The 26,734-nt window shown below is 41.3% G+C and overlaps 1 protein-coding gene across 1 annotated transcript in view; it reads left to right on the top strand.

Moving 5' to 3' along the window:
- The window catches only part of LOC137287022 (M-phase phosphoprotein 8-like), a 79,250-nt gene that overhangs the window by 14,035 nt on the left and 38,481 nt on the right, over positions 1-26,734 (top strand). The window contains exons 2-3 of the mRNA XM_067819118.1: positions 5,930-6,091; positions 19,133-19,939. Of these exons, the coding sequence (XP_067675219.1) occupies positions 5,930-6,091; positions 19,133-19,939 (969 nt within the window). The remainder of the gene's footprint in view (positions 1-5,929; positions 6,092-19,132; positions 19,940-26,734) is intronic.

Here is a 26,734-nt window from a genome sequence, read left to right as displayed (position 1 = left end):
GGACTTAGTCTCATTATCCAAGGATTCCAACTAACCCAACACGTATAGGATGAAGAAGGGAGACATGTGTTAACGTTTCCGGCGATATCTCCGATATCTATGATTTCTGAGAAGTTATCTACAGCATCCAAGTTTCAACAACCACAAGATCATCAGCAGCCCCACGCAAGGATCTTTCAAGATAGACAACATTCAGACGGGCTCGATTTAGACTCAAGTTAAACAATCCTGCGAACGAGGAAGAATGAAAGTTCCTGTCAACTGTCGTCACTCAGAAGAAAGTTCAACAGTTTACGTCAGAACACCTCGTCTCAACTACTGCAGGACTGAATCTACTCCGACAACTGTCGTCACTCAGAAGAAGGTTCAACAGTTTACGTCAGAACACCTCGTCTCAACTACTGCAGGACTGAATCTACTCCGACAAGATTGAAGAGTTAACAAGGATGAAGACGTTAGAGAAGTCATGATGATTAAGTCCATCAACACCTTGACAACGGTGCTCAAGCAGACTGATGCAGTCTAAACCAACACTCGCTCTCAATGGTCCTTTTCAGTACCACCAAACAACCCAAAAGAATACTTGATAACTTGATGTAAAATGAAATAAAACAATGAAGTCAATGATGAATACATCACGAAGATTCTTTGAGATGATTGCAAGATACGACTGCAAACTACACCTCCAAACACAAGAGATGATGGTATTATCTTTGGTGGAAACATTCTGACACATCTACCTGGAAGACTGTTTGTCTACATCGGCTTCAAGTGGCGGAAGTTTATTTTCATGCGCTTTACTCATCTAGACACATGTTCGCCCTACAGCATGGTTACGGACAAGCCTAAATGCTAGCAAGGGTATCACCGTTTGAACAAGATTTCACGATGATCAGTTATCTGCTACACCAGTGACGTACAGTCTGATTGGTCGACAAGAGACATTGCCCTGCTCAGAATGTGATGTTGTTTTTCCAGTGCTAGGAAGTCATCTATTTTTGACCTACAGTCATTCACCCGATGGAATGATGTTGTTTACACGCTAGTTTAGCAGTCTGCAGTGTCATTTGATTGTTTAGACGGCCTAGAGATCTTCTACAAAAGACTCAATGTTGCCTATCACAAGGATTATAGCAGTGAAGGGCAGTTTCTGATCGGACAGCCAGCCAGCTATAAATAGACTTCCTTTGAATGTCAACAAGTTTAGTGTTGCTGATCTGAAGACGAAGAATGATGTATCTTCACGGCATACAAGCTCATCATGGGAGCTACAGTAGGACTTCACTTTGAGACTACTAACTCAGCTCAAGTGACTTGACAATCTACTATTTTTCAACGGCCAGCATTACCAATGGACAGTCCTACCATTTGGAATATCTTCGGCCCCATGGTTATTTACATGGATAACCAAACACATCGTCAGTTATCTACACCTCAGGGGGCTATGCAGTGGTTTTTTATCTGGACAACGGTGCATCAACGGAAAAGTTAACTCAGACTACATTCAGACTTCACAATCAGGCTACTAACACCTCTGGGTTGGTCAGAAAATCACCTCAATTCGGAACTGGAACCTCAACAAGATATCAAATTCCTCGGGATTCATTTCATCACTACGTTGAATCAGATTGTAGTTCTGGAGGACCGGTGGATCAGGATTCAAGATATGATAATGCAAGGTCTACTCTCTCTGTTAACACTTCGACAATGGCAGTGTCTACTAGGTCTGCTCACGTCAGTGCAAGATATGACCAGAAGAGGAAGACTGCAGTTGCGTCCCTTACAACAATTCTTGAATCTTCATCTCAACAACAGAGGACAGATTCTGCTCCCAGAGAGCCTGAAGCCTTCTCTGATGTGGTGGACTCGCCGATTGAATTACTGTGCAGGAGCCTATATGTTTAAGCCGGTATTCAACACCCACCTCTATGTAGACGCATCTCTACAAGGATGGGGAGCGCATCAAGGAAACAGTGTAGCAGCAGGAATCGGGAAGGAAGAGGAACAGGCTCCTCACATCAACCAGCTGGAAATGAAAGTGGTCATTCATGCCATCCACCACTGGTTGACAGCATTGAGAGACAAGTTATTCATGTTCCACACGGACATCTTAACAGAAAATTTTTACATAAACAAGGGTCAACGAGATCACCATCTCCACTACACCTAACGGTTCAAGTGTTCAGCTTAGTCGACAGTCTGAATATTCAAGTAAAAGCAAAATCGAGAAAATCTGACAAACGAAGAGGTTACAACTGATTTTGGTCGTGCCGTACTGGCCAACGAGAGATTGGTTTCCAACTCTTATAGAAGAACTAGGACAACCAACACTACAATTACCAGAGTGGAAGAATCTTCTCATTTATCCCCACACAAAGCAAATGCACAGCCAACCATCGGTATTTTGTCTTCACAGATGGACTGTATTAAGACTTGTTTGAAATGCAGAGGATATTCGGCGAGAGCAGCAAAAGCTTTGACCTTACGGAAATCCACGTTTTGAGACATATGCCTGAAAAAAAGGGATTTTCGGCGAAGAGGAGACTCATATTCAAATGGCAGGTTATTTATGCTATTTATGTCATTCTAAGGGTCTGAAAGGTTCTACATTATCTACATACTTAGCAGCTCTCAGCTCAGTCATCACCATGGGAACAGGGACCAAACTGACTAAAGTTCCAGAGTTTCATACCTTACTATGTTCGTTCAAGTAGGAAGATCAGCAACACAGATTTAGAGCTCCAGCGTGGGACCTAAATATTGTACTCCAACATCTTACAAGTGATGCATATGAACCACTTGATCAGACTTCAGTTGAAATGTTGACTCAAAAGAAACTATTTTTACTTGTCCTGGCTACAGCTGCAAGAATGTCAGAAATTTGTGCTCTAGACTTTAATTGAACGAAGTTTAATACAAGTCACCAAAAACAGCTCATTTGAGTCTAAGATGGGATTTCATAGCAAAGAATCAACTACCAGGTTAACCAGATAGAAAGTTTTGTATACCGGCCTTGTCTTCAATCTTACGACCTCATGATACACAAGGTTTATCATTATGTCGAGTCAGAGCAATGAAAATATACATTGCATGTACCAAGCATAGAAGACAACGGTTCAAGCGCCTATTTCTCCCAATATCTACTGAGACACTCACGGAAGTATTGTGCAACACTTTCTCAGTGTGGATAAGAACTGTTATACTTAGAGCATACAAAGCAGCAGGATTGGATCCTCTGTGAACCTCCAACCCACACGAAGTCAGAGCCTTGGCCCCTGCACTAACGCTGCATGGGAATTGCTTGCTATCAACTATAATGGAGGACTGCTTTTGGAAGTCAAACACGGTGTTTACCAACCATTATCAACGAGACAGCCACAGAGGACGTCTCTGGCATTCATTAGCTTGGGCCACTTGTCGTTGCTCAGCAACTAACATTTCCTCGATGACGCTGACTTAACTCACTCGATTTATCATGTGACTTGTGGAAGCCAGATGCTCTGCAGAATATAATGGTGGAAAGTCCATGCACACGTCTTAAACAGACTAGCATGAGTGATTATGACCCTGTACTCGTAATGAAGATACTTGTACACAAGAGGGGTCGCAACTAGTCTCGATTGCGATATCTTGACATTTGGTTTGCATCAGAAACCAGCAGGACACTAGTTACTTTGATGTCATCACGTGCCAGTCAACAAAGCCTTCTGTGGAAGACAAGTTCGACTGGATGTGATTCCCCCCAAATCTACAATGAATATGAGAAGAATAGGACCGAATTATTGCAGTTACAAGTTCCCAGTAGGGGGGAAATTATTGGACGTAATTTGGAACAGTTAGCAGAATCCAGCATGGTCTGACCCACCGCTGTTTCCATCCGATTCTGTAAGCAATTAAGCTTGAGTCAGGATAAGGAAAAATATGTTATTTTCTGAATAAAATTGATATTTCATACTTATCCTGACTCATGACGAAATTCCCTCCCAGCCGCCCCTCACAGACACGCTGAATTCTCGTATTGGGCGATTAAAGGAGAGAGTGAAGTATCGTGGTGGTCAGCTGACCATGTGGAGGGCGAGGGAGGTAATACATGGGTGAGTGTGAATTTTACATTCGCTTCTTTTAGAAGGGAACTTCAAGGGATTTCAGGTGTTCCACTTCCTTTGCCAAGAAGAGGAGATAAGTAATTAAGCATGGGTCAGGATAAGTATAAAATATCAATTTTATTCAGAAAATTACATCCTTACAACAGACCTCTCTGCAAATGCTTGCAAGTCTTTGTGTACATATTCTTCTTTCATCGAAGGGGTCAAGCATTAATTCAAATAAATATCTTGTTTGTATCAGTAATCAGAAAAACAAGATGGTATAGTCAGTATAGTTTAATATTAAGACAGCCATGTGAATGGAGTTGGAGAAGGCCAAATGACCTTGATATATTTTGTTAGAGCTATAGTCTGTCTCTGTGAAAATGATACCTATCTAACTCCAATCTATACAATCTAACTCCAAATTGCTTTATTATCAATCGTTTATTTCAACGCAGAATGTAATGAAAACATCAGACCAACTCTGGAGAAAAGTTTCACAATGTTCGTTTTCCAAAATAAAGAAGTCACTTAAGCAACTATCATGATTTTCTGTGTGAGGTTTTTTGAGAGTGAAGTATCATTAGTACTGTTGCAGGAACAGCCTCAAGGGTGTGAAGCACATGCAGCTTAGGATATCAACATTTGTATCAAAACTCTTCCAGACTGGAATCTATCAGTTTCTCGTCACATGGTTCTTTACAGGAGCTATCCACCCAATGTGTACTTGTAAGGTGGCTGGCGTTCACCCATGTTTCATCCAACAACACTGGTTCGAATCCTTCTTGATGTTTCTAGCTGATAGTGCAAAAGCAGCTAGTGCTGTCACATAGCACCCACCTGTTTTCTCCCACTTACCTTTTGTTGCATGGTGTTCAGTTATTGATATTTGAATTCATGATATCAGTGGCATTTGTCTTTTGGAAAATGACATGTATTAAGCCGTGAAGAGTTGTACAGAATACACTGTGATATCAGTTGTTTTCCACTGTGATACAAGGTTTTTGTACTCTTTTTTTCTGTCCTATCACTCAAACTGAATGTTCCTTTGAAAACCAAGCATCAAAACCCGAAAGTATGCAAAATCTGTATCCAAATGTATCCAAATGATATTTGGATATAGTCACTGAAGGTTCTGTATTTATGTGTTGTCACAAAATTCACAAGGAAAAGAATATATTTTTGGTATAAATACTTACTTACTCTTTCTGAAAAAAGTTAAGTTTTAACTATCAAAAGGGGAGATTTTGATACGACTCTTTCAGTTGTGTTGCACATTGTTAGAATAAGTGTTTCAGTTGCCCTTCAAATAACACAACATGCACATGCAGAAGTAGAACTTTGAAAATAATGGACTTGATGTCAGAGGTGAATTTCATTGTCTCATGTACCATGTCAGTAAATGTGATATGCTTGCTGTGATGTCACAATTACACATGCTTCATGCCTTTGAGGCTGTTCCTGCAACAACACTACTGTTACTTACCTGTGTAAAACTTCACCTGGAAAATCAAAAGTGATGATAGTTTGTTAAGTAACTTTGTTATTTCAGAGACAAACCTTATGAAACTTTTCCACAGTTGGTCTGATGTTTTCATTGCTTTCTGCATTGTAATGAATGTTTGATCATGAACTGATTTTGAGTTAGACTGTGATTGATTGGAATCATTCTGTCCCAAACAGATTGTGGTAAAAGTTTTAGATCTGATGGTCAGTGTTGATGGCTTAATAAACTGTAACATTGTGGTAACCCTGACAACATGGAATATTGTCTGTAATAACAATCATTGGTTTGTCTGGTCTTGACAGAATTCACTCAGTCATTTCACTTTCTGTTTCAGGGGGTAAAAGTGTACAAGGTTAGATGGAAGGGGTACTCGAAAGCATTTGACACCTGGGAACCAGTTGAGAATCTGGAGAGCTGTCTGGACATGGTAGAGGAGTTTGAGGAAGTTAAAGAGAAAGAAAAGAAGAAGCGATCAGATGAAAGGAAGAAAAGAATGGTAATGACCAGCTTTATCTTCACTATATTTTGAATTTCTGTTCATACCTGAGTAATGATTGCCATCTCAATTAAATATAGGTTTCACTGAGCGTTGATCATCTGTAAATAGAGTTGGATCATGATTGGAATGTTTGAGGAATTGTTTATTATTTCAAAGTCGGTGTTCTAATCACATCCTCTTTTGAGACCTTTTAATGAGGTCATGGTTACTAGAGGTCACTTGAAACTTGACATTAGTTGCAGATATTTTCGGTATATTTAATATCTGTAAATTTTCATCGACACCTCGTCTGTCCATCCATCTGTAATCATTTTGTTTCTAGAGCATAACTCAGAAACCGTTCAATATTTTTAGACCAAACTTGATAGATATAATAATCTAAACCTTTAGTTGTACCTTTTGCTGTTTAAACAGTTTTGGCATTTTTATTTTTTGCATTTTTCCACGGAACATTTTGGTGTTAGTCTAATGGTGGGGTGGGCTTCGTTTCCAGAGTGTAACTCAAAAACTGTTAAATATTTTTCTGCAAAACTTGGTAGATATGTGTGGCAGACCCCAAAGTGGTGCCTTTTGCTATTTACAGGTTTTTGTGATTTATTATTTTCTCAGTTCCATGAACACATTGCGGACTTTGTTTCCCCCTCGCAGGATTAGAACTAAACATAAAATGGCCACTAGCCCTCTGGGCTAGTAACCTTCAACTGTCACTAGCCCAGACACAAAACAAGCAGTCCAGAAGAATGAAAGTTATTCACTGAAATGTTAATATTGTGGCACTGTCTACAATTCATCTGACACAGAAGATTGCTTCACAAGTGAAAGGACTGCTGAAAGAAGGTCACAGGCTTTTGCTTTAATCATTCATGAACATAAGAAGCACCTGAAGCCGTTTTTTTATTTGTTAATCTACCGAAAATAGCAGGTCCCCAGACAACGGAGGCAGTATGCACATCAAAATGATAGGAATTATTTTAGGAAGCAACCTGAATGTTACAAATTCTGAAAACACTTATGGCATTTCAGAAGCCATACATTATTGACAGAATTAGAATTATGAATTTGCATTCGGAGTGTTATTTTAATTTGAAATACATGATTATCGAACTCATTAATCGGCAATGTGTCCACATCAAAGTTGTCCAAAAAAAAAAACAACAAAAGAAAAAAAAAAGAAACAACACTGTTTGGAGGAAATAAATAAGCAAACTAAATAAGCAAAAGAATAAAATAAACAACAGTACTCATGAAAGTTGTGAAACATGCTGTACCATGTTTTCGGGATATCTTTTCCCCGTAATTTCTTGCGTGCAGTGAGATGACAGCGCCATCTATAAACACCGTCTCGTGTGCAGAACCGGAACACAAAATGTTTGAAATGTTCAGATTTCATGGAAGTTGTGGCCTAATTTCTGTCAAAGTACTAAAATTCTACCATACAACATAATGCAGTTTTGAAAACCTTCGTAAATGTGATCATAAGTTTTGAAATAATGCTCGCAACTTGTCAAGCGGACCATCGTCTGCTTGAGTGAAAAGCCAAACATAAATATCACGTGACTCGAATGGAATGTTACCGACGTAAAAAAAAACCCATTGAACACCGAATTGGTCATCTCTCACATATTTTTTTTTTTTTGTGAGCAGCAGAATTCACGCCAGGCATGTGACCTCTGGGTTCATTTAACTACAACTGCGATGATACCATACCGCACAGACATGACACGTTGTATTGTCCCTGCCATGGTGGGCCATGCGGACAAGAAGGAATGTGCAATTGATTGAAAAAACTTACCTGTAAATATGTTGTTTTTTTTTAAAAAAATTCACAAAAAAACCCACTAAAATAATAAAGAAAAAAATTACCTGTTAGCTTGGCTTTTAATTAAAATGATTGTATTTGTTGCTTTCTGTGGAGAAGAATGCATCACATGTGTTTCCATACAAGGGTGTTACCCAGCTCAATAACGCGTATCCCGAAAACATTGTACGTATGTTGCATTGGAAACCAACTGACGACAGAACATTCTAACAATAAATTCATATAAGGTGAGGTGATAGTTATTTACGGAATTACAGTTTGGATAATCTACTGATTCGCAATAATGTTCATGATCAACTTTTGCGCTATTACCCTGAAAACATGATAACCATGGTATATCAAGTTGCTATTTATACTTTTTATGCAATCGCGTAATAGTGAAAGTCAGGTGACATCCCGGCATTCCCTTGCCTCGATCTTCACTCTCGGTCATGATGTCTAATGCTAAAATGTGTGCACGAAGCATTTATGTGGGCACGATGTGTCCACAAGGTTCCATAATTTACTTACAGGTGGCGAGGTTTTGAGTAAAACGTTCTAATAATGAGTTTCCCTGAAACTTTGGTCTAAATCTACAAGCTTTCAAGCTTTAGGTCATGTGCATTATTTGGAACAGTCATGATCTTTATAGCTGACAGGCGGAAATGCATCATTAGAAACCAGTAGTTATCCAATTATTTATACTCAAACTGGGCCAGTAGTAAAGAACTGAATGTGTGGTAACGTATAACTGAATTTGCCATATGTTATGATAGGCGTGTGTGAGGCTGTGATTTGTCAGATAGTTATTCTGTATCAGGGCAAGCTGTAAAGAACGGGAGTAAGCCGTGCCACTCTTTCCAACCTAAACCATGTGGTAAAGCGAATGAACGATAACATGATTTGAAAGAAGTGACACGATGTAGATATTAACTTTTGCAATGTTTGAGATTCATTAGTCTGGTGGTTCGAGTTGAAAATGCATGATTTCATTTCCCGTATTTGATGAATAATAGTAACCGCTGAAAAAAAAACTAGTCCACCGGACAAGTGCAGTTTTATTTCCATTCACCGGACAAAATATTTATTCGTCTCAGGCGTGCAGACGAGCGTAAAGATCGAACCCTGCCCTTGGCATGTAATGCGACTGTCATGATACGGAAGTATCTGGATCTCCCCACTGCGCATGCGCGCAGTCTCCACGAGAACTTCACCTTTACTTCAAGCATCATCTTATTGAGACGCGATTGGGTTGCTAGATTTATTTTTCAGAACTAATAAAGTTCGACCATACTATGTTTTTGCACTGATTCCTTTCAGGGTTTTAGTGTGTGGTATGCGTATTTTTCAATCTTAGTGTTGATTTTAACGATTATTTTCATTATTGTACACTTGTCAGCAACCTCGTAAGAGACATGGTAACATGTCTCCTATTTTTGTTGTTGCCTCCGTTATTTGTTACTGGATTGGTTTCAGTTGTTAGTGGACTGTTTCTATGGATAGTTATGTCCGCTGTATCTAAGCTTTGTATTACTTAGCACTGTATTAAGTGTCAATTTTGCTGTTCCTTTTCGAAGAGGCAGCTATTTCACTTGTATACTTGCTGCTGCCAGGGTGAGTGGAGCAGTCCATTACGGGGCAGTGGTATTTTTCTTCTACCCTTATTATCACATTGTGATTTTGGTTTATTACAGTTGTTGATGCATGACATGTCACTTTTGTGAAGTTTGCAAAGGCCTGGTGTCCGACAAGGACCCGGACTCTGCTACTGTATCCTGCACCCTCCTACAACGGATTTTAAGAGCGCTACTTATACCTGCCCCATCGATGACACCAGGCGCATCTCAACAGATGGCACCTCCGACCAGAGCTCCTCCGCTGATCCCGGACATTACAGAGACAATGCCAAGGGAGGAGCACATCCCAAGCTACTGTTACACCAAGCCTAGAGACGTCGGCACCAGTGTCAGCGTTTGGCGCGCCACGGGGCACCACAACGGTTACCAGTGATAGAAGGAGAACAGGACGATCGGACGTGAAGACCCCGGAGTAGTTCATCCAGTGTTTGTTGGCGCCTCCGTTTGCTGTCTAGGTCACCAGATCGCAGGGGCAGATCCCTTGTGGCGCATCCTAAAACCTGTCTCAGTGCTAACGTCAGCAACTTCAGCGGCGGCTGTGGACTTGCCAATTGGAACATCTATCGTCGCCATTCCTATGGCATGGCAAAGTGCTACATGACCTATTAGGACATGTCTGGACAGCAATGACAACAGTCGTGTGCAGGATGGGGTTTTTAGATGCATGTTCATGGCAGGGAGAGTTTAAACGGCATTTGATTAGAACTCCCATTTTCCTCACAAGCCTTCTTCGGGAATGCCATTCCAGAGGTGTACAAGGAACATGCTGAATTAACAAACATGGAGGTTTCTTTGTCAGCATTTGAAACCCTGTCATCTGCTTTTCGTGGTAAATGGGAATGCGCGGCAGAGGGAAGAGACGTTACATCCAGAGGAGAGAATCAATCAGATCTGCCTTTACAAGAGGTCGCGGCCAGGGCTTCGCAACATCCAATTGTCACAAGCTGTCAGACAAAACCAGGGATGCCCCAGCCACCCCCAGCAGAGGGAGGGGGAGGGCCCCTATTCAAGACGTTAAGGGGGACACCTGTCACGTCTGGGACCTCTCGCCCCCAGCCGTGCCAGTTTTCCCTACACCAGTAGGAGACTGGGCATCTTTTGGAGGAACTGGTCCATCCTCAAGGATCCCTGTGTTACCAGAATTCTAAAGAAGGGTTACAAACCACCGGTCATACAGCCCCCACCGTTGACATCTCAGCCAGCGACACAGGTGTATTCAGAGGCGCAGCATCAGTTGTTGAGGGACAACATCCAAGTATTGTTAGGGAAGTGTGCCATTGAGGAAGTGCTGGACCCGCACCTCTCGCCAGGGTTCTGCTCTCCGGTCTTCCTCATTGCCAAGAAAAGACTCCAACAAACTACGCATGATTCACAACATGGCAGCGTTCAACAATGGTTACTTGATGAAGCCTCCTCACTTCAAGATGGTTTCTCTGGAACAGTTGCATCCTCAAGTTGTTCCGGAAATGTGGCTGTGCAGTCTCAACATACATGATGCGTACCTGCATGTCCCCATCTACCCAGCTCACAGGAAGTTTCTGAGGTTTGTATTCGAGGGTCGACATTACAAGTGGCGAGTCCTGCCATTTGGCATTTCCATGGCCCATCTTTATTTACCAGAATCACGACATCAGTTGTTTTCTTCATCTCAGGCAGATAGAGTTCGATCCATACATAGACTACCTGCTCAAGCAGTTCGAACCTCAGTTGCTACGCAGACAGCTAGACTTTGAAATCTGTCTCCTAGAGCAGTTAGGGTGGATAATCAACTGGGAGAAGTCGCAGTTGCATCCCACGCACGCGTTTGTGTTTATTGGGGGGCTTGTTCCAGACATAGTACACCCATGTTCGGGTCCCTCTGAGTCGATGGGAGAAGATTTCCCAGTATGTAGCGAGGGGACTGTCAGAACCGTTGCCTCTGAGAGAGTGGCAGTCTCTGTTGGGCCTACTGACATTGACGCAGGACTTAACGCACAGGGGACGCCTGATGCAGGAATTGGTGTTTATCGGGGGCCTGTTCCAGACATAGTACGACAGTGTTTAGGTCCTTCTGAACCGGTGGGAGAAGATTTCCCGGTTCGTAGCAAAGGGACTGTCAGAGCCGTTGCTTCTCAGGTAGTGGAGTACAGATGTCGGCGCAAGACTTAACATGCAGAGGGCGCCTGATACTACGACCGTTACAGAGGTACCTCCTCCCGTACATACAGGCAGACGATGTTACGACCCACCTGTTGCTTGCGGTACATCTGCACCAATACCTGCGCTGGTGGACAATCGAGTTGAACGTCTGCGACAGAGTTTGATCCTACTGGATCAGATGTTTCACCTAGCCAGCGACATCGAAGCCAAAGCTCATAATATACCAGGTTGCAGAAACGTTCTAGCTGATGCGCTCTCGCGACCAGGGAAGCCGTTTCCGACTGAGTGGATGCTTCACCTGGAGATATTTTTGCTCATATGTCAGAATCACGGACGCCCACTGATAGATCTATTTGCCATGAAGCTCAAGACTCACCTATCTGTATACGTGTCTCCGATACCAGACCCGGCAGTCAACGCTCTGTTGATGTCTTGGGAAGATCTAGATGCATATGCCTTCCCGCCGCCAGTACAAAAGTCAAACTCATGGTGAGGATCTGTCTGCTTTTGGTCGCGTCCTGGTGACGAGCGAGGATGTGGTTCCCAGAATTGTGCCGCCTCGCAGAAAGAGATCCGTTTTGGCTTCCAGAATGGGATCAGTTGCTGCACCATCCCAACAGTCGCACACTGCACCCGGACCCGGCGCAGTTTCATCTATGCGCCTGGAGCATTTGCAAAGGACTTTGAGGGCCAAGGGATACTCCTTTTAAGTGGCAAAGATCATTGTCCGGGTGCACAAAGCTTCCACCTGATCACTCTATGATGACAAGTGGGCTACATTAGAGAAGTTCTGTTCCCAAAAGTCGTAAGACACCGCTGTTAGCATCACCCCAATTCCTGGCGGTGCTCGAGAAAGCTTGGGGTCAGTACTACTGGGACTTACCTGTCAGCACTTAATTCAGTGTTAGCTGTCAGAGGAGATATGAAGGTCTCAAAGATCCCAGAATTGGTTTCTATGTTAAAGGCGTTCAAGCTGGAGGACCAAAAGGTTAAGTTCCGGCTGCCAGCATGGGACCTGAACGTTGTACTTCAGCATTTGAGTGGTTGCCCTTATGAGTAGCTGGATAGGGCATCGTTTGACAACTTAACCAGGAAGACGGTGTTTCTGCTGGCAAGTTAGTGAGATATGACCAGGGTACGGTTTGAGTAGTCCAGGCATGGGGCTGCACACTTGGGCCTCCTCTGGGATTTCTTGGCAAAGAACCAGCTGCCAGGCGAACCAGACGGATTATTCTTACTGCCATTATCGGACCAGAGGATCGGGTGGAGCAGTTGCTTTGTCCGGTTCAGGCTCTCAGGTTGTATATCAGGAAGTCCTTTCCTCGTCTGGGAACCAGGAAGAGGTTGTTTCTGCCTTTTTCTGTGATGGCTAGAGGAGAAGTCACAGGAACACAGTAGCCTTATGGTTGAGGCAGACCATCCTGACGGCTTTTTACAACGCACAGAATCTTCCTCACCCGTCGTCTAACAACCCGCACAAGATTTGGGCGTTAGCCTCGACTATGGCCCTGCACAGGAATTGTACAGTTCCTGACATTATGGCTGGGTGCTTTTGGCAGCCCTCGTCAGTATTTGTTAGCCATTACTTGTGGGACTTAGTGATGGAAGATATGGAGGGGCTGCAGTCTTTCGGACCATTAGTAGTTGCACAGCAACTCACATGTCCTTCTGCCCTATAAGGTATGATCTTACTTACCTTGGTCTATAGGGGTCTTTTACTTACATGAGATAATGTACCGTACCCCTCCGGTGGTTAGTACGTGACCTACTACTCTGATTCTGGTTCCAGTGACCTTCACGAGAGATTGCTGCGGCAGACCAGCATACAGAGGGAATTAGTAGTGGTCTGGCTGCCCTGAGGCATATGTGGGATCTTAAGACGCTGACTGTCCTCTGGAGTCCTACACCACAGTCCTGCCTATTGTTATCCCCCCAGCATGTAATGCGGGTGGATATAGTCGATGCCTCGTCTGTCCGTCCATCCGTAATCATTTTGTTTCTGGAGCAGAACTCAAAAACCGTTCAATATTTTTTTACCAAACTTGATAGATATAGTAATCTCAGCCTATGGTTGTGCCTTTTGTTATTTACAAATTTTTGGCATTTATATATTTTTTTTTTTGTTCCATGGAACATTTTGGTGTTAGTCCTATGGTGGGATGGGCTTCATTTCTGGAGCACAACTCCAAAACCGTTAAATATTTTTCTGCAAAACTCGGTAGATATATCAATCAGAACCTGAAGTGGTGCCTTTTGCTATGTACAGGATCTTGTGAGTTATTATTTTCTCGGTTTCCATGGAAACGTTTCGGACATAGTCTGAAAATGGAGGGATGGGCTTTGTTTCTGGAGCAAAACTCCAAAACCATTCAATATTTTTCTGCAAAACTTGGTAGATATATCAATCTGAACCTATAGTGGTGCCTTTTGGAATTTACAGGATTTTGTGATTTATTATTTTCTTGGTTTCCATGGAAATGTGTCAGACGTAGTTTCAAAAGTGAGAGGTGTGTTTTGCTTCCAGAGCAGAACTCCAAAACCGTTGAATATTTTTCTGCAAAACTTGGTAGATATATCAGTCAGAACCTGAATTGGTGCCTTTTGCTATGTACAGGATCTTGTGATGTATTATTTTCTTGGTTTCCATGGAAACGTTTAGGACCTAGTCTGAAAAGTGAGAGGTGCGTTTCGTTTCCAGAGCAGAACTAAAAAATTTCTTATCTGTCAGTAAAAGTTTCTAGATATGTGTGGCAGACCTCAGGGTGGTGCCTTTTGCTCTCTACAAGTTTTTGTGATTTATTATTTTCTTGGTTTCCATGGAAATCTTTCAGACTTACTCTCAAAATGGAGGGATGGGCTTCGTTTCCAGAGCAGAACTCAAAAACCATTCAATATTTTTCTGCAAAACTTGGAAGATATATCAATCAGAACCTATAGTGGTGCCTTTCGCTATGTACAGGATCTTGTGATTTATTATTTTCTCGGTTTCCATGGAAACGTTTTGGACCTAGTCTGAAAAGTGAGAGGTGTGTTTCGTTTCCAGAGCAGAAGTAAAAAACTTCTTAATATCTGTTAGTAAAACTTTCTAGATATGTGTGGCTGACCCTAAAGTGGTGCCTTTTGGTTTTTAAAGGTTTCTGCGATTTACTATTTTCTTGGGTTCCATGGAAACGTTTTGGACTTACTCTCAAAATTGATGAATGGGGTTCGTTTCAGGAAACTTGTTTCAGGAACTCGAAAATCATTTCGTATCTTTCAACAGATCTTGGCAGATATATGAGGCAGATGTTGAAGGGGTGCCTTTTGCTGTTTACAGATATATGACATTTATATTTTTCATGATTTCCATGGTAACAATTCAAACTTGGTCTAAAAAAGACATTAAATAGCTTTCAGATTATTTGTCCTTTCAAATATGTGGGGCCCGGGGGTTATGTCATCTACTGATGACTAATGTTTTGTATGTGTTTTCAATGTTAATTGAAAAAAATAGCCAATTTCCTTTGGGATAATAAAGCTTGGTCAGATAGGTCTTCAGTTTGGGTGGTTTCACCAAACGCTTCTGGTTCCCTTTTATGATTTCTCCTACCGAGTCTAGTCTTACCATCGGAGTGAGTCAAATGTTTCGGATGGCCCATCTGCTTTCTTCTCTTGCTGAGCATCATTATACCATCAAACAGCATTGGTGCCAAGTTCTGCTGTTTCTTTGGATCAGGTTCTTCCTTAGTCTGCAACTCCATTGGGAAGATCTCAGATTATTCCAGACTCTTTGGGCCCAGCTTAGGATCCCAGTTTGCTCTGTAAAATTGTTTAATATCATACTTGTTTTGCGAATTTTAAGTCAATAAATATTTGTTGTGAAACAAAGACCAGTTTCAAAATTCAGATCTCTCTTTTGTTCGAATAGTAATTTGAAATTTAATTCAGTGTTATACTTTGTGAAGAGGTTTCACTCTTTGCAGAAGAGCTGCACACATTTTGGTTTTAGTGCTTCTGACAGCATTCCCAACTGATAACCATTGCACACTACAGTTGTTTCATTCTGGAAAATTCTGAGTCATATAGCTTCACTTTCACTTCACTTTGGACAGTGCATGTGTATCATGTATGTACATCCTTTGTTTTTGACCAACATCATACCCCCCCCCCCCCCCGTCATGACTTCTGGCCCACCTTAACCAAGGCCATTAACAATTCTCAGAATCTAGTAAGATTGCCTTTACTATTCTGTCACACATTGCACAGTGCTACTGTGCCCAACAAACAAAGTTTCAGGTTGTCCATCGGTAGAGGATTCAGAGCTGCTAAAGTAGGTTTTGCTGCCTGCTTGTCACTATAGGATATGACTGATATAGTGGGAGGCATTCTTTATCAGTTGGAGAGAGATATGAATAGCTCAGGTTCAGGCTTATTGGTGGCCTTTTTTTTTTGTTGTTTTTTATTTGTTTTATAAACTGGCTTTGATGGGCTGTGTTTGAACTTAGTGAAAATTGTTGCTTCTAAGATGCTTCGGTGAAAGATCAAATAGGCCGACAATACTTTATCAGACGATAATGTGCACTTTTGCATTACGTCACAATGGGTTGACGTCGCTGCGCCATTCCAGACTGCCCCCTCGTAATCGAACTTTTTTGCATTACTTCACGCTGGATGTCACATGAGTAATCAGCTTCAACTGAATGTACTGATCTAAACTTTCGTTGGTAGTAGAAATGAGACGGTCATTTTGCCTTGTATGGTTTAAGAGAATCACAGATGTAATTAAAATGATCTAGAGAAGATATTTAACCCCGAACATAAACCGTCAGCAAACTGTTCATCATTTGTTTTTCTACTAACGTTTGTCTTAACGTAGGGGGCTGACACGTCAAAAGAACAGCACATCAGTTAGCCCTGTATGAGGATTATTAATTTAGGTAACTGACACGGTTGCTTGTTTTCTGCCATAGATTAATCGAAATTAGGCTTAGAAATTATTAAATACTGCATCTTAGAAAAGAAATACAGTTCGTTCTACCACTATGTATAGTGTAATAAAGCACACTTTTGCCCTGAACTATTATATCATTAAAGCACTCGCAAGCAAGCATCCTTGTGCTTTAACTATAATAGTTCAGGGCGAAAGTGTGCTTTATTACACTAAACATGGTGGTAGAACGAACTGTATTTCTTAAAGAGTGAGTTTAGTTTTACGTCGCACTCAGCAGTATTCCAGCTATATGGTGGCGGTCTGTAAGTAATTGAGTCTGAACTAGACAATCCAGAGAACAACAGCATGAGCATTTATCTGATGACATGTGGGTCAACCAAGTCAGCGAGTCTGACCACATGATCCCATTAGTCACCTCTTAAGACAAGCATAGTCGCCTTTAGTGGCAATAATGGGTTGCTAAAGGCCTGTTATACCACGGACCTTCATAGGTCTCATTGTTGAATAGCAGCCCTCTACAGAGACAGTTACATCATGTATGTATCATTGTTTAATAGCAGCCCTCTACTATCATGTATGTATCATTGTTTAATAGCAGCCCTCTACTATCATGTATGTATCATTGTTTAATAGCAGCCCTCTACAGAGACAGTTACATCATGTATGTATCATTGTTTAATAGCAGCCCTCTACTATCATGTATGTATCATTGTTTAATAGCAGCTCTCTACAGAGCCAGTTACATCATGTATGTATCATTGTTTAATAGCAGCCCTCTACTATCATGTATGTATCATTGTTTAATAGCAGCCCTCTACTATCATGTATGTATCATTGTTTAATAGCAGCCCTCTACTATCATGTATGTATCATTGTTTAATAGCAGCCCTTTACAGAGCCAGTTACATCATGTATGTATCATTGTTTAATAGCAGCCCTCTACAGAGCCAGTTACATCATGTATGTATCATTGTTTAATAGCAGCCCTCTACAGAGCCAGTTACATCATGTATGTATCATTGTTTAATAGCAGCCCTCTACAGAGCCAGTTACATCATGTATGTATCATTGTTTAATAGCAGCCCTCTACTATCATGTATGTATCATTGTTTAATAGCAGCCCTCTACTATCATGTATGTATCATTGTTTAATAGCAGCCCTCTACAGAGCCAGTTACATCATGTATGTATCATTGTTTAATAGCAGCCCTCTACAGAGCCAGTTACATCATGTATGTATCATTGTTTAATAGCAGCCCTCTACAGAGCCAGTTGCATCATGTGCCTAGATACATGCATCATTGTTGAATAACAGCCCTCTACAGAGACTGTTCACTATTTTGTCGCTTCTCACATAGAGCGTCCTGGTGCCTTTGGTAGTCTTGGATTTTTTAGCAGCCTGTTTTTTGTTATTCCTTGGCAATAACTTTGGCTTTGACTGAACTTGCTGATAGTGCTCCTTTCTTGAGCAAAGCTTAAAGATATTTCAGTACTCTCCTTCCACTTTGTTACATACACACCAGTCTCAGTAAACTGATCCTCAGTACTTTTCGTTACAGTTCACCACTGAGTCTAACAAAACCTTATGGGAGGTCGCGTCAGGTAACCTTTGAGATTGACCAATCAGAACACAACTTACCAAATCGCGATAGTGCACATTCGCACATACCTTTTGAACTTTTTATCTTGAAAAGGTTTGTACCCGAACGATTCCGAATGCTATTTAGCGTACGATCGCTTCCGTGTGATGCACACGGCGTACGTACAGCCATGACAATGGTGAGTAAACAGTCACTGAAAATAGTGATTTTGACAATATTCAAGGATGTTATCTTTCGGAAATATTAGGTAATGGTAACCATGTCAATAGAAACCCCAAAGCGTATATACTGCACGTCAAATAACTCTGTTATATGCTGATTTTTGTTTGTTTTTGTTTGTGGAGAGATTTGTGTCGGTGACCTGATTATTTCGAAAGTCCCTCCGATCCCTAAATAGTAGCCTTTGTCTGATTGGTTAAACCTATTTAACTGTCTCGCATTTGATTGGACTGTCATTGGTTGCTCAAAGGTTACCTGACATGACCCTCAACTAGGTTTTGTTAGACTCAGTGGTGAAGTGTAACAAAATACAATGAGACGAAGTTTACATAGACTGTATACACACCAAAACTTATGACATCAATTTGTATATGGCCAGTATACAGATAATACAATCAGCAAACATAATCATTACTAGTAGATATATACATGAAGTGTATTCTGCCATTCCAGGGGATATTTATGACTTTGCCTTCTTGTTACAAGTTATAAAAGCTATAACCAGTCATCACATTGTGGAAATAACAAGAGAAATGTTCACAAATGATTGTTATATGTATAATAATAGTATATTCCGTTTCCACATGCAACCCTCATTATGACCATACTTCAGGACCAGTGACCCCATAATTAAGTTCTTATGGACTTTTTATATGATGGTGCTATGTATTTTTGTGGCTTCATCTTTCAATAAGATTTTTATTGTTGTTTCAGGCTCTTATGGCAGGACGCAGTTATTCAACTGAAGATGAATGTTCAGAATATGGATTGCAGCCAAACAAGGAACCTGTCACACCCATTTTCTCCCCTCCTCCACTGGTAATAGATGGACAGAAAACATGTACCCTGAAAGACACTTTCTGGAAGGACTTGGAAGAGGGCAGGATAAACTTATTTAATACAGATATGTATTCAAAGGTGAAAGGCCAAGGTCGGGCTTCAAGACCTAAGTCATTCAAGACTCTCTTCAAAGGCCGTGCTACTGAAGATAAGGGAAAAGGGAAAAGGGAGATGGCAGCAGGAGATGGGATAGAAGGGAGCAGGAAACAGAATCATGGCAAGACAAAAAGGGGCAAACAACCCAAATCAGACAGGGGAAGATCTATGTCAGCTGGTGGTAAGACCACCACAAGCCGAGTTGAGCTGAAGGAGACCTATGGCACTGATGGAATTAAGAGGATATCATCTTGTACAAGTGACCTCAGTGAAGCAAGCAGTGACAGTTCTGATGTTGTCATGGCCCATGTCATCTCTGTCTCCACACCATCACCACCTGTACTGAGCTGTGTTGAAGACTACAGTGATGACAGCAGTAGAGACTTCAGTGACCACAGATATAGTTCTCCAGCTGACATTACAGGATCTCTTTCACAGTCTCCCTCCTGCTCCCAGGAAGCAAGATTCCAGTCACTGTCTCCTAACCTTATCCAGGAAGCTGTTTCAGAGGATACAGGCATTGGCATGGATAGTATTGACCTCTTAAGTCCACAACGTGAGATCAAGGATACACAGTTAGTTGTGGTGAGTGCTGTTCGACATTTGTGCGTTAATGGAGCAAACAGGGCTGGAAGATATTTATAATTCTTATGAAAACATCCTTCTAAAGACCTGCTGGAAATGTAAACAAAAACTGTTTTTAGGCTGTTACACTGTATCCATAAGATAGTATGATGAAGCAACTCGCATTGGCGTAACTGGGCTTTCAGTGAGATGTGTAGTACTACATGCAGAAAATACATGAGTAGCTGCTAAAAACAATGGATCAGACTCTAGGTCTAAATTAGGTTCCTTGGGTATGATGATGGACCATTATCTCACCTAGCATGAAATAGATGTGCTGCATACGGACACAAGGGGTCATCTCATGGATATTGTATGCTTTTTATCCCCATTGCATGTAATGCGGGATTATATAGTCGACACCTCATCTGTCCATCTGAAATCATTTTGTCTCTGGAGCATAACTAAAAAAAGCTTCAGACCAAAATTGACAGATATATTAATCTGAACCCTATGGCTGTGCCTTTTGCTATTTACAGATTTGGGGCATTTTTATTTTTTTTGTTTTTCCATGGAACGTTTTGGTGTTAAGTCTAATGTAGGGGTGGGCTTCGTTTCAGGAGCATAACTCAAAATCAATAAATATTTTCCTTCAAAACTTGATAGATATAGGTTTTTGTGATTTCTTATTTTCTCTGTTTACATGGAAACGTTTTGGACTTGGTCTCAAAATAGAGGGTTGAGCTTTGTTTCCGCAGCAGAACTCAAAAACCATACAATATTTTTCTGCAAAAATTGTTAAATATACCAGGCTAGGGGATATGTCATCTTCTGATGACTCTTATGATTTATTTTTTCTCAGTTGCCTTGGAAACGATTTGGATTTAGTCTCAAAAGTGAGAGGTGTGTTTCGTGAAGTGAATCGGACCTAGTCTCAATAGGGAGGGATGGACTTTGTTTCCGGCGCACAACTCATAAACTTCTTAATATCTTTCAGCAAAACTCACCAGATATGTGAGGCAGACCTTAAAGTGGTGCCTTTTGTGATTTATCATTTTCCTGCTTTCCATGGAAGCAATTCGGACCTAGTCTCAAAATGGATGAATGGGCTTCGTTTCAGGAGCACAACTCAAAAACCATTTCGTATCTTTCAACAGATCTTGGCAGATATGTGAGACAAATCTTGAAGGGGTGCCTTTTGCTGTGTACAGATATATGGCATTTATAATTTTCATGATTTCCATGGAAACAATTCAAACTAAGTCTAAAAAAAATCAAATAACTGTCAGATTATTTGTCCTTTCAAATATGTGGGGGCCAGGGGGATATGTCATCTTCTGATGACTCTTGTTCATGTTTGTTGAATATATCTCATCTATTGATAAACATCTTACATGTTGTTCTTTCATAAAATGTATTTTCAGATATGTGAAATATGATACCCACAGAAAAACTTAAATAAACTCATAATAAATGTCTCAAAATAAATAGTTGGCATGTACACCTGGATATTATTTGTAAATTATTATGACATTTGCTTCCCCAGTTTAATGAATTTAATTCCACTAATTGTTATTTTATCTCAGGTGATATCTCTATCCCCTAGCCTGACCCCAGCCACTGTCTTTGACATATGTCCTGACACTGTTTCAGACAACCCCTCCTACCTGTTTCTTTTTATAGTGAGACTCCATGATAGCTGCATCTTCAACAGTTGCAGTATTATTTTATTATTAATGACTAAGACATAAATTATTATATTTTGCATCAGTTGTTGCTTATAGTGTTGATTTGATTTTGAATTTAAGAACAGCGTTTGAAAAGTGCCCTTTGTAATACAATATCATTGCATTCTAAGTTGTGAAAAGTCATGGTCTGTTCCAAATGAGTTGCTTTGGACTTCGAAAAAAACACATTGCTCATTTCTGCACAAATCTGTTACATTTTCTATTGCCAACAGTACTTTAATACTTGAATGCCATTTTCATGAAACCCGTTGCTGAATCCACAGGTTTAGCTTGACTATAATTTAAGTCTAAGGTTTTATGTGCTTTCTTCCTAGTGGTCCTCCAAGTGCTCTCCTCAGGAGATATCTCCCTTATCTGAAAAGTGAGAAAATGTCAATAGATTGTTTTGGCTATTGTTTGCTTTTGTAAACGTGGGTAAATCAAAGGGCATTAAACACATCTCTACCTCCAACTTGTGCACAAAAATTGTTCTGAAAGTTTCTGAAGTTTAATACGCTCACAAGACTACACAGGGATAAACCTGGCTCAGAAAAGATATGAGATAAAATCAGACCAAAACATGAGATTTTTTCAAATATTATGACATTTAACTGTTCTTGAACTGAGTATTCTTTAGAAATTTTAGTATCAAATGAGATGGTTTCATTAGCAGGTGCTTTTGGGGAGGGATGATGTTGCAGAACTCAACTTCTGAATGCGGACTCTGTACGGCATCGTACTGTGCATAAGCAACACAGTACTGCAAGGTTCAGAGTTTACCATACTCCTCACAGCGCATCTCATTTTGTACAGGTCTGTGTAACGATGTTCGAAGTTCCACACTGGAAGTTATGTTTCAGAGATTAATATTAGGCAGAAAGCAACGGGAACAAAGCCTTTCTCAGTAAAATAGATCTAAACACTTTATTATTTGTAATCGCACAGGTGAGCAGAGTGCGATTTTAAATCGCTGCAGATAAATTTGAGTGTGATTTTATAGCACTTGATATCGCAGCCCAAGTCAGTCCCTGCTACGAGAGAAGGGTTTAAAAATTATGCATTAGTTGTCAATAAGGGCCAAGAAAAGAACAGGATGTTTGCAGTAAGCAGAAGTGGAGATCATGCCCGATAATCCTTCAGTCTCTGGGGAGTCAGATGTCTGATCTTAACACCCCATCAAGAGGTTGACTGCTTAGAAAGCAGGAAGCACTGCTAATGCTATTATATGACACCCACCCAGGGATAACAGGATTGACTCTAGCAATACATGCTGGGAAAGCTGAACAAGCATGTACCACATGGGCCTCAGAGACAGTTATGCTGGTGTTTCAGGGTTGAATGGTTTATCAACCTTTGCACACAATTGGGAGATCATAACAACTAACTAGTGGATCCTCAAATTATGAAGAAAGGATATTTTCTGCAATCGCTTGCAGCGATGACACTTTATTAACAGCCATAGATACACCAGCTCTTAGATAAGAAGGCTGTCATTGAGTTGGACTCGCCGGATCCTGGACAAGGATTCTACTGTCTTGTATTCTTTGTGCTCAAGAAAGACTCAACAAACCACATGATGAAAATGTGTGTTAAGATCCTAAATAGGAAAACCTGAGACCTCTTAACATGTTATTTTTGCAGCTCTTCCGTGGCGAATACAAGGAGGCTGTAGGAATCCTGAAATCAGTCCTGAATCGGATGAGTCCATGCAGAACCTAAAGCTGACGATGTTAACTGAGGACTTGATGATTTCCATTGAACTGCATGACACTGTCTTTCACATTCCAGTCCATGAAACCTGTCAGAGATATCTTTGCTTTGCTGTAAGTGGGAGACTCTTCCAGTTCAGGGTGCCACAGTCATTAAAGCATCACTCCTGACTTCTGCATCCACAGCATATTCATATTCAAGGATATCTAGATGATTGTTAATTTCACAATGTTGACGTAGATGACAGTTTACATTATGTTCAACACCGTTCCAAGGTTAGTCTAGGTTATCACAATTTCTGGACAAGGATAGTGGTGTGTAAGGGATCTCCACAATCTCTGCATCAATGGATGTCACTACCATGAGATCTCAAGTCTATGCAGGATCTAAAACCCATAGGTTGTTTTCTTTTCAGGTACATAGAAGAAGATTCAGCATGGTGGAACATTCATTATCCATAGGACTATAATCAGTCTCCTCACAAATGGTTTAGTTTGTCTGGAAAAGATCTTACCCACAGAATAAATGCCTCATCTGCTTGTTTCAAGCACAATCCTTGCAACCTTATGTAGGTGTGTTTACAGTGCTGCCCAACAACCAGCTATCCTGTAGCTTCCACAGTGGAAGGCATTATATGCATTTCCATGTACAGTGCTAATCACATGTCCTTAATAACATGGACAGTGGGGTAGCCTAGTGGTTAAAACATTCGCTCATCACACCAAAGACTGGGGTTCAATTCCCCAGTTAGATACAGTATGTGTCCTCGATGATGTTGCTGGAACATTGCTAAACATAAAACTAAACTCACTCACTCACACTTAGACAAGATCTGGAATCATCAGATAAACATATTTCTTGTGGCACCAACATGACTGACACACATGCTTAGATGGCCTTTTCCCTCTGGTGGATCAACTGCTCTGTCTGCCCCAAGGAACAACTCTACTCAGACAAGTGAAGTTGAGACAGATTCAACTGCATTCTGGAACAGCTCCACTTACACACATAGAAATTATCTAGTGACCCCTTGTGATAACTGGCTTTCTACACGGTTTCCTCACTTGTTAAGCTTCAACATTGTTTTGTTTGAGTGGAACCAGCAGTTGAGTCAGTGTCTGTATAACAGTGTCCATTTTAGCAGATCATTACATCTTCCTTCTAAACCTATGGAGGATCCATCTTGAGTTGTAATTTGAGGGTGGTCAGCAGAAATATACTTCATTGGCAATGTCTCGGTCTACCACTATAATAAGTACAGCAACAAGACATATTCTCTAGTGTTGTCACAACAACCAAATGTAGGTCTAATTGTCTAACATTTAGACTGTTTTTCATGGATGTCTTGATAACTTGGATTGGGTGTACTCTTGGCCCATAAAGTTTCTTTTGGGATTCAGCAATCAAGACTTTGAGAGACATATTCATTAGAAGTTTTGGCGTATAATTGAATCCCAGAGTACCTTACTTCAAGTACCTTAGGAAAAAAGGGGATTTCTCACTGAGAGCTCTTGGAACAGGAAAAAGGTGCTCAAGTGTTAGAGATACTACTATAAGAATCATAATCACTATTGATAATATCAAATTTTCGTCTTAGCTGATTAATTAACAAGACAAGTTTCCTAATAAAGGGTGGAAGTTCTATATGTTTGTTGTTCCAACCATGCGAGTCATCACATTGCCATTGCACTGCACCCATGTGATCCTGAAAGTGCTGACTTCACGTATCCTCACATTACTGCTTGAATGCAACATCTGAAGAAACCAAAGTGTTTAGGTTGCGCAGCAATAGGTGGACGAAAAAAATGAGTAATGCAGGATAAATATACAAATATAAAAAATATCTAGATCCACTAGATTTTTACCTTATCCTGCTTTACTCCTTAATTCGTCTGTATAAGATGGAAAGGATGTGGGAAACCGTTTAGATGGGATATTCAGAACCAACAGATTTGGCCACTGGGAGCTTGAGAGGATCATGGGTGGCGAGCTTTCTTAGCTCCACAAACCACAATCTTTGAAGAGCCTTGGGTAAAAGGACTGGTGGTAGAAAAGGTTATGCGCCTAGGTTTTCCCAAGAAACGCTGAGATCATCCATCGCCCATACTTGAGGATCCGAAACAGTAGTATAGGGAATGACAGTTCTAAAACACTTTCAAGAAATGTCTCTACAAAGCCTTATTTACTAAATAAGGCTTTGGTTGGGCCATTAGCTCTTGCTACTATTACCCCTACTACTTAACGTGTGTTGGAGGTAACACTGTGCCGTACGGTACGATCAATAATTCTTCTCTTACAAACCCCCTACCCGGCCCATCCCTCAAGTAGTACAAGTTAGGTTCGTCGGCTTTCATATCCACTTTATCTATGTTGTAAGTTTTGACTGACCATATAGGATCGGTGGCCCGCTTACGGCTATCGCCCTCGTGTTCCCCCGGCTGGTATAGATACCTCACTAGGGCCCTATCTGGTATCTGTTTCTCCTTCCCACGCAATGGAGCGGCCGACTCTGCAACTATTGATTTTAGTTTGATAGCGTCTGCCGGTTTCTTACCGGTGAGACGGGTGACTTCATGGTTGATTGCCGACACCACCTTGGGTAACCTCGTGACCCATTCAGTCGATCGTTTTCCAGGGGTGGCCATCTCCCTAGCATACTGATGGCCGAACAAGCGCTCAGCCAAAGTCCTATTAAATCTCTCAACTATGGCTTGGCTGCGATGGGCTCCGGCCGTGCCACGCCTGACCTTTGTATCGTGTTTAGCTAGCAGTTGTGACACGGCACCCATGAACTCCCGTCCGGGGTCAACTTGCAGCTCTGTTGGCCACGTCACCGGGCTGCGTTTGTATATGCGTTTGAATCCTCTGGCTACCTGGGCCGAATCTTTCGTGGTCAAGGGTTCGGCTTCCTTGTAACGACTGGCTACGTCCACTACGGTTAAGGCATACTTGTACCTCTTGTCGTGGGGTAGGAACAGTAGGTCTGCCTGGTGAACGCTATTAGGTATGTTAATACCGAACCTCCTTCTAGGCACGTAGCGTGGTGCCGGCAAATAGATCTGCCACAGGGCTTGTTTTTCAAGCCACGCTTTGGCTTCCTCCGGGGGTACTCGCGCTATTTTAGCTAGCTTATCTACTGCGCTAGCTCCTTTCCAGTACCCACGCGGGCTGTAGTAAATAGCCTCAAATTTTTTCATGTCCATACGCGTATGTGTTTATCCCATCAATAGCTATCCAACGTTTCGTGTCCATAGGTGACAGGGACGTCTTGTTTATAGTCAGTCCGTATATCTTATGTCCATCGCTTCTAAGTGTGTTCATTTTATGCCTAAAGGTACGGGTCTTGAACAGGGCTTCCTTGAATCTGGCGTGTTTGATG

The sequence above is a fragment of the Haliotis asinina genome, chromosome 6 (assembly GCF_037392515.1).
Source record: "Haliotis asinina isolate JCU_RB_2024 chromosome 6, JCU_Hal_asi_v2, whole genome shotgun sequence".
Taxonomy (NCBI): Eukaryota; Metazoa; Mollusca; class Gastropoda; order Lepetellida; family Haliotidae; genus Haliotis; species Haliotis asinina.
This window is presented reverse-complemented; position numbering and strand designations above follow the sequence as displayed.